This window comes from Echinops telfairi, unplaced genomic scaffold (assembly GCF_000313985.2).
Source record: "Echinops telfairi isolate 266 unplaced genomic scaffold, ASM31398v2 ScPeMD7_7465;HRSCAF=8503, whole genome shotgun sequence".
Lineage (NCBI taxonomy): Eukaryota > Metazoa > Chordata > Mammalia > Afrosoricida > Tenrecidae > Echinops > Echinops telfairi.
The window spans coordinates 4,633,591-4,642,511 of NW_022111365.1; the positions used below are offsets into that span (position 1 = coordinate 4,633,591).

The 8,921-nt window shown below is 54.1% G+C and overlaps 1 protein-coding gene across 4 annotated transcripts in view; it reads right to left on the reverse strand.

Annotated features, from left to right (window-relative positions):
- Nucleotides 1–8,921, reverse strand: part of ST3GAL4 (ST3 beta-galactoside alpha-2,3-sialyltransferase 4) — a 47,087-nt gene that overhangs the window by 6,392 nt on the left and 31,774 nt on the right. Inside the window, exons 2-9 of one of the 4 annotated variants that reach the window (XM_030888404.2) lie at nt 3,672–3,747; nt 3,306–3,378; nt 2,785–2,865; nt 2,455–2,552; nt 2,169–2,229; nt 1,559–1,654; nt 1,262–1,451; nt 620–763 (exon numbers count right to left, since the gene is read on the reverse strand). In XM_030888404.2, coding sequence (XP_030744264.2) covers nt 620–763; nt 1,262–1,451; nt 1,559–1,654; nt 2,169–2,229; nt 2,455–2,552; nt 2,785–2,865; nt 3,306–3,378; nt 3,672–3,747 — 819 coding nt within the window. Of the gene's footprint in view, nt 1–619; nt 764–1,261; nt 1,452–1,558; nt 1,655–2,168; nt 2,230–2,454; nt 2,553–2,784; nt 2,866–3,293; nt 3,403–3,671; nt 3,748–8,921 lie in introns of those variants that run through there. The other 3 variants (XM_004714168.2, XM_045283664.1, XM_045283663.1) reach the window with 3 other exon arrangements.

Here is an 8,921-nt window from a genome sequence, read left to right on the forward strand (position 1 = left end):
GAGAACCTGATGCCAGGGGCTTAAGTGGAAAGCAAATGTTTTGAGAATGATGAGGGCAATGAATGTACAAATGTGCTTTACACAATTGATGTACATATGGATTGTGACAAGAGTCGTATGAGCCCCTAATCAAATGATTAAAAAATAAAAAAATAAAAAAAATGTTGTCATTGCTAAAATAAAAAAAGTGGGTGGAGCGAGCCCATGGGCCGCTCTGCAAGAGGAAGGCAGGGCACTTTGCTTCTCTGGAGGGAACAGCCTTGGACATCTGAGGCGCACGTCTGTCTGCCCGATGGGCTGCTATAGGCTAGACTGGAAAGCAGTCGCTGCTCAGATGCAAGGGGCTGTCTCCCCTCTCAGGGGGTCCTCTACTGCATTCCACCAAAACACTCCAAACTCAATGCCACTGGGTCGATTCTACCTCTCAGGGACCCTGGAGGGCAGGGTGGAACTGTCCCTGGGGGTTCTGAGGCCATGAAGCCTCATGGGAACCGACAGCCTCATCTTGTTCCTGTGGAGCAGCGGAACTGCTGAGACTGGTTAGTGAGCAACCAGCCCCGTGCATGATGCACTATGTCCCTGGGCCTCACCGCCTTCCGCGCCCCCAGCCCCTCATCACCTGTTTGCTCTTCCGTGACTGCTGTAAGGACAGGCTCAGCAGCCTGTCCGCTGCTATCTCCATGTAGAAGGGGTTGAGAATCCGAATCTGTTTGGGGTTCACATCCCAGATGAGGGGAGGCTGTTTCCAGAAACCCTTTCTCACCTAGGGGAGACGGGGTGGGGATGGAGAGATGGGGTGAAGACCTCTCTCTGATGTCCCGTCTGGTGGTCCTAAGGCATGCGGAAGTGAAAGGGCAGGGAGGTGGCGGCCCAGACCCAAGAAAGGAAGAGACCAGAGAAGAAAGGGCACCCCCTGAGGGAAGCCAAGTGACAAGGCCATGGTGTGTGGTTTGACCATTCCCCACCACCAAGGCTAGCCCAACTAGAGCGGGTGTGAGGTAGGCTCTTTGGACACTTGGCAAACATGCCAGAGCAGTCAAGGTTCTCATTTTGTGTCCCTGGGCGGTCAGTGCCTGCCCACCTCCCACGGGCACCAGGAAGCTGTGCAGAGCTCGGACGTTGGCGGGGACACTCGGGCAGTCCTGGGAGCTTGTTTCCACCAGCTCTTTGGGGAAGCGCAGGGCAGATGTGAAACGTGCAATGCGAACGCAGTATGTGTCCCCGGCCACCCGCCCCGTGAATCCACCAGCCCCACACTTGCCCGCTTCTTGTCACTCAGGATGGTCTCGATCCAGTGGAAGTCCATTGCCTTAAAGGCCACCAGGACCAGGAGCGTGTCTGGGTTATTCTCCACTTTGGGGTCGAAATGGGCGGATTCAGGGTAGAAGAGGCGCATGGTGGTCTTAGAGCCCACGTCGCCCTCGTAGCCAGCCACTGGGGCGTTGTTCAATCTGGAGGCGGGGAGGGGGCTCCAGTCATCCAGAGCATCCGAGAGCCTGCCCACTGCCCAGACCCCAAACAGCCCCCAGGCGGAAGAGAGCAAAGCAGCCATACAGACCTGATGACCACGTCATACTTGTTAATGGCTTCTCCCAGTGAGCTGTTCCGTAGCCGGTGCCCATTCCCCACCACCACACAGCGGCGGCACTTCAGGCTGTCAGGGGAGAGGTGGCAGAAGGCTCAGGGGCAACCCCTGCTCCACTGAACTCCCACTGTCCTGAACCTGTCTGCAGGCTTCCCCAGGTACCCCTCAACCTCTGCTCCCCAAAGACCAGGGAGCTCCAAGTGCCCCACAAGTGGTCGTGCTCGCTTTGTGGGCCTGGACTTCAAGGGAAGGGGGAAACCGAGGCGCAGGGGAGAGCGAAGGCGAAGAAGGCAGGCACAGGGCAGGATCACCGAGGCCCGCCTGTTCCGAGCTGTCTGCCTGCTGCCTCAGGAACGCTCCCAGCAGCCTCTAGCTGCTCCTGCACCCACATGTCCAGGCTGTGTTGCCATGGAGATGGCTATACCTGGATCCCTGGAGATGGGCAGACTGAGAAGGGGGGCCAACATTGGCCACAGGGGACTCAAGACAAGGTGGCCCCCAGGACAGGGACTGAGCCCTGACTCTCACGCTGGGCAGCAAGAGCAGGCTGGCAAGCGCCGGGGGTGGGGATGGGTTTTCTTACCTCTGGATGCTCTCGGGCATGGTGTGACTGGTGATGGCTAAGACGCGGAGGAGCAGGTCTTCTGCACAGAGCAAGAGATAAGCAGATAGCAACGGTGGCCACGGCGGGCGTCCAAAGGCTGCCCCACCCCGCCATCGTGCCCAAGAGGCTCAGCTAGTGCCTTCCTGCCTGCCCTGCCCCAGGACCTGCCCTGCGTGTGGTTCACAGCAGGCACTGAGACCACGAGAGCAGGAAGCAGCATGCTCAAGGGTGAGCCACCATTCCTGCTCAGCCAGCGGACACTTACCGCTCCCCTTGATCCCATAGGGCAGCTCATAGGCAGAAGGTGTCTTGACCCAGAAAAAGTCCTTCAGCTGGAGGAAAATGGGCTGATTTCGGGTGTAGCTGCACAGGGCCAGAGCAGGGTGGAGAAGGGATTAGTTCTGACGCCAGAAGCAGGGCCAAGCCACTGACTAACAGGTATCCATAGCCAGGCACCTCCTGCTCCTCCTTGGCTTCACCCAGTCCGAAACCCCTAACTCGACCTACTCAACACTGAGACACAAGCCCCAGAAGCCCCTCAATCCCAGCCCACCCAAGCTCTGACCCCGCCCGCCCGGCCTCTGTCCTCACTTACTTGCCAAAGATCTGAGAAGCCTTCCTCTCGGCCTCGCCCTGGAGGCAAGGCTCCCTCTTCTCTGGGATGGGAAAGTAAAAGCTGGAGAGGGAGAGAGCAGGCTAGTCAGCCCTCGGCGGCCCAGCAGCACAAGGTTCCAAGATGCTGGGGAGGGACGGATGGGCGAAGGGAGGAAGGTGCTGGAGGGAGGGACGGAGGGAGGGACGGCGGGAGGAAGGCTGGGGCTGATTCTGCTTGCGAGACGGATCATCCCCACCCAAGATGCACTTGGAAACCAAGTAACTGAGCATCCTCCGCTCTTCTTTCACGTACACCTTTGGGTGAGGGCCGGGGGAGCCACCACAGAGCCCACCATCCAGGCTTGGCTTCCCTTCCCTGCACGGACTCGCCGACCAAGAGCTGAAGAGGAGAGGCTATGCCCCAGCTCTCTCCTCCTCCTGTCCTCGTGGCCCATGGGGGCCCCCACCCCATCCCTGAAAAGAAGCGCTGAAGGTAGAAGATGGACTCACAGTTCAATGTACCTGTCTTCTCGGGAGATGGAGTACCACACCATGACGATCAGGACCAGCACCAGCATGGCCAGGAGCTTCCAGCCTGCAGGACACATGCACAGAGGAGCTAGAGAGAGACACAGCCAGGGATAGTGTGGTCCACCACCTTCTCGCCGCCTGCCACCCTGCTCCTCCAACCCCCAACCCAAGGAGACACAGCCCTGGGCCTGCCCTGGCTCTAGCTTTTGAGCACAGAGGTTAGACCTGAGTGCTCCCTGCTCCTCCACAGGAAAGAGCCGGGTTGCTGACTCCACGTTTGTTATTCGAGCCCACTCAAGACTACTACTTCAGGAGGAGCCCTACACCAGGGAGGGGGAGCACGGGGACCATACTCACGGGACTTGCCGATCATGTTTTTCAGTGGGTGGCTCGGGTCCTGGGGAGAGCTGTCATCCTGGCTGCCTCCGGCCACCTAGGAGGACAGAGGCACAGGTGTGGGTCTGGTTGTTTCCGCAGACACTCCTGCCTCGACACTGAGCAGACCCAGCCCAGGGACCACCCTCCCTCCTCCAAAGAGCACGAGTGCTGCCCCCCCCCCTCACCCGGCAGGCATGTGTCCAGAGAGACCTTGCACATCCTGATGGCCTCCTGCCCCTTCGAAGACAGCATTCAGGAGGACCCAGGGCATCTCAAGGCAGAAGTGGAGCCAGGGTTCACCTCACAGGGATGCGCTTCATGCTCATTCCAGCACCTCTGGCTGGTCCCCTCACCCGACTTCCCTCCCCATGTTGACTTAGGAAGGGCCATCTTCTTATACTTTCCCCCCAAAAAATGTTCAACCAAGGGCTTACAATTTTTCCCAAGTAAGACTACCTCTTCCCTACTGTCCAAGTCGGCAGAGCCTGGTCTGGACACCACCCATCTCTCCATCATCAATCCCACACTACTCCAGTCAAATCAGTCCGTACAGGCCAGTAACGAGGAGGGGATGACGGTGGGGCAACAAGGTCCCTGGGCTTCCTCTAGCCCAGCGGTTCTCAACCTTCCCCAGGCCGCCACCCTTTAATACAGTTCCTCATGTTGGTGATGACCCCCAAGAAGTATTTTCATTGCTACTTCATAACTGTAATTTTGCTACTGGCATGAATCATAATGTAAATATCTGATATGCAGGATGTCTTTTCATTGTTACAAACTGAACATAACGAAAGCATAGTAATTAATCACAAAACAATATGTAATTATAGATTGTGAAATATCTATTTCTAATTTCAAATAAATGAAATTTTGTCTTGAAGCTTGGTGTAGCATGGGTAACAGTCTTCACGCCGGGGACTCAGATGTGGGCAGATCTGCATGTGGGCGGACCCGCCTGAACACAGACAGAGCCTGAACACAGACAGAGGAGCGGTGTCTCGGTTCCTAGGACCATCAGAAATATGTGTTTTCCCATGGTCTTAGGAAACCCCTGTGAAAGGGTTGTTCGACCCCCAAAGGGGTCACGACCCACAGGTTGAGAAGCGCTGCTCTAACCCTTTCAGACGCTGGCTAATGGCAAACACCCACGGGTGTGGAGAAAAAGAAACGTGGGAAGGATATTTGGATGGGGGCGGGATGGGAACCCCCTTTCAGGTAGGAACAGGTGGAAGAGTTACTCCACAACACAGCAACCGGCAGAGAAGTTTCTAACCACGTCCGACTCTGCCAAGGGCATGCTGCCGACTCACCAGGGAAGAGATTTCTACAGCCGCCTCCAGCCACGCCGCGAGGCAGCCAGACCAAAACACCACCTCGCCTTCCGTCTACACCAAATTACTACCCAAGTGAGCCTGATCAAAAGAACCATCCGGGCCACTTCCAAAACCACAGATGCCCACGCCCTTCCCTGGCCGCTGACCCATCAGCCCGGGGCAGGAGCTATGGCAGGGCCCCGCGGTCTCACCACAGCCCAGGTCATTCGTTAGCCGGAAGTTGCTGATGCTCCTGCTCTCTGGGGAAAACAAAGCCAGCCCTTAAGATCCCTTCGCAGGAGGTCGCAGTGCATTGCCGTTGCTGTTAGATGCCGCTGGGTTGGTTCCGATCCACAGCGATCCTGTACACAACAGAGCCACCCACTGCCTGGTCTGGGACCATCCTCACCACTGTCATGGCTTGGTCCACCGTACAAGCCGCGGTTTCAAGCTACCTGTCGAGGGTCTAAGTAGGATGTCCTTCTCCAGGGACCGGGGCTTCTTGGGAATAAGTCCGAAGTCTGAGAATCCAAGTCTGGCCATCATCTCGTCCGTGGGGCATTCCCGCTGCACTCCTCGTGAGTCAGATCGATTCATTCTGGAAAATAATGCTGGGGAGGCACGCCTCAGTCCTCAAGGTGACACCTGTCCTTGGCCACAATGTCAAGGTGTCCTTTACAGCAGATTTGCCCAGTGCCAGACCTTATTTAATTTCTTGACTGTTGCTTCTGTGACTATTAACTGTGGGTCCAGGGAAATGCAATCCGTGACTTGAACCTTCTTTCTGTGGGTCATGGGGCTGCTTATTGGTCCAGTTGTGACGATTCTGGTCTTTTTTACACTGAGTTGCAATCCACACTGAAGGATGCAATCTTTGATCTTTGTCACAAGTGCTTCACATCCTCCTCACTTTCAGCAAGCAAGGTGTGTCATCTGCATATCGCAGATTGTTAATAAGCCATCCTCCAGCCCCAATGTCAATCGTTCTTCACAGAGCCCAAATTCTCAGATTATCCACGCAACACAGAAATGGTGAGAGGGTATAACCGTGATGCACACCTTTCCTGATTTTAAACCATGCAATCTGCCCTTGTTCAGTTTGCACAACTGCCTCTTGGTCTATGTAGTTTCCAAATTAGCACAATGAAGTATTCTGGGACTCCCAGTCTTCACGGCATTTTCCCTAATTTGTTAAGATCAATGCACTTAGATGCCTTTGCACATCCAACAAAAACACAGGCAAACGTCTTTCTGGTATTTTCTGCTTTCGGTCAAGCTCCAGCTGACAGCTTGCTTGCATTTCTGGCAGCTCCTTGTCTAGGTACCGCTGCAACCACTTTTTCATTATCTCCAGCAAAAGGTGACTGGCATATGATATGGACGGACATGGTTCGACAATCTCTGCGCTCGGTTGGGTCTCCTTTCTTGGGAAGGGATACAACTGTGGATCTCTTCCAGTTGTTTGGCCAGCTAGCAGCTGTCTTGTGAATTTCTCAGATGAGTGAGAACCACTGAGCATTGAATTTGTTTATTGAAATGTCTTCATTGGATTAGGGCCCATCTTCTTTTACAGATCAATTATCTTAAAACAACAGCTGAACACTGTCCTATTACTGAGTCAGTACAGTGCTCCCTAGGGGGCCACTCCCGTGGCTTCTCTGCTGCACAAATACTGAGCAGAGGAGAGAGCAGGGAGGAGAAGCTGGGCAGGACGGGGTGGGGGTGGGAGGTATGTCTCCACGCCCTTAAAGGGGGTAGGATGGCCCTGCCAAGAGAAGAATCGTTCCACATTTGGGACCAGAGACTCAAGTTAAAGACCTGGTAACTTCTAGTAATGTCTCAAACCTCTCTCCCTCCATGGCTGGCTTTCCTCCCCCACCCTCAACACACACACACACCACACACCACCCCCCAGCACCCCCAAGCTCTTGGTGGTTTCACAGCACACGGCCCAGGCTGCCTCCAACACAGCACTGCTCTGGCTCTGCAATTACGTTATTTGCTTACCCACTTGCCTTCGGCCTCTCTCTCTCTCTCTCCCATTAAGTTCTATGAGGGTGCCGGGCAGATAAGTCCTGCTTCCACGTCTAGCCCAAGCACCTAGCAGGTAGGCTGGCCGGTGGCCAGTGTTTATAAAGTACTGAGTGACTGACGACGTGGTGTTTCCATGGGTGAGTCACGTCTACTTCTCTGACTCTGTTTTCTCAGTTATTCAACTGGGAAGTTGGTCTGGTATATCTTTGCTCTCTAAAGTATAATTATTAGTATGATTCAAACGATGTGATGTCCTGGCAAAGGTCAAACTACAGAAACAGAGGAGAGATCCGTGTTTGCAAAGGGTGTGTGCACCTGCGCGCATGCGCTGGGGGGTGAACAGGTGGAACACAGGGAGATTTTTGGTTAGTAAAACTATTCTGGATTGGGCGGCAATGATGAACATGGTGTTATGCACTGGCCAAAACCTATATACTATAAACCATGCCAAGCATGAACCCTAATGTGAACAACAGACTTTGGTTAATAGGATTACTGACCCAACACTAGACCATGAATTGAACAGGTGGAATTGGAACAGGTGAGGCAAGATGTTCATACAGTGAAACCTGTGAAAGCCAGGAGCCTACGCAAGGTGGAAACAGGGCAAGAAGGAAAACTCAAGTGTTGTCCACTAAAAGGAGCAAAGGAAAAGTGGTAAGAGTGCCCCCCGCCTGCTTGCCGAGGGTGGACACTTGACAGGCGGGAACTCCGGTAAGCAGGCACAGCCTGGGCACCTCACAGGGGCAGTTCTACCCTGTCCCGCAGGGTGGCTATGAGTCCAGATGGACTCGATGGGTAGCAGCAAGGGGACACAAAGCTGCACCAGCTCTCCCAGATCTCACGGAAAAGGAAGCAGTCTGTGGGGAGGGGGCACATGGGACATGCTCAGTACTTTTTACAAAGCCACCTGTAAATCTAAAACTGCTTCAAACGCAAAGTCTACTTGGTATATACACACTCATATCTCTACACGCCCTGCCATCGAGCCCGTGCCCACTTCCACAGACCCTACAGAACAGGGAAGAATGGCCCGGTGACTTTCCAAGGCTGTAACTCTTTACAGGATTTGGAAGCCTCGTCTTTGTCCTGTGGAGCAGCTGGGGGTTTCGAACTGCTGGCCTTGTAGTTAGCAGTCTAACTTGTAACCACTATATCTCCAGGGTTCACACACACATACACACACACACACACACACACACACACACACGAGTGTGTATATGGACTCTGATCGGACACACACACCCCAGATCAGAGCACAAGCGTCATCACATGGGAACTTGTTAGAGACAGACTCACAGGCCACTCCTCCACCAGAACCAACTGCCATTGAGCTGCTGCCACGTGTGTCGGCAGAGCTGCACAGGGCAGACAGATCAGAGCACTTCCCATAAGTCCCTGCACCTGCACACTGCTTCCTTTACAGGGACACCTGAGAGAACTGCAGCTGCCTCCTCCTTCCACCTGGCATAAAACGTCCACCCTCCACCGGAGGTGAGGTTTTCAACCGCTGGCTTTTCAGATGTAAGAGACAGACCTTTCCTCGGACAAAGGTGCCTCTCAACAGCCATTAGCATCACCCACAAAATCCCAAACGGCATTCTGACAAGGTCTCCAGTGATTTGCAGGTACACTCAAGGTGGAAAAGCACTGGTGGAGAGAGATGTGGGCCCTTGGCCTTGACTGAAGAGGACACAGGGTGCTGGTACCAACATGATTCTGAGGAGCAGCTGACTGAGGGTGGCTGTATCACATGATTAATAGAATTGGCACCACCGAATTATTCATGTAAGAAGTATTGAATTGGCAAATGTTATGTTCTATTGAAAAAACACTTTTTAAAAATCATTTTATTGGGGGCTCATACAACATCATAATCCAT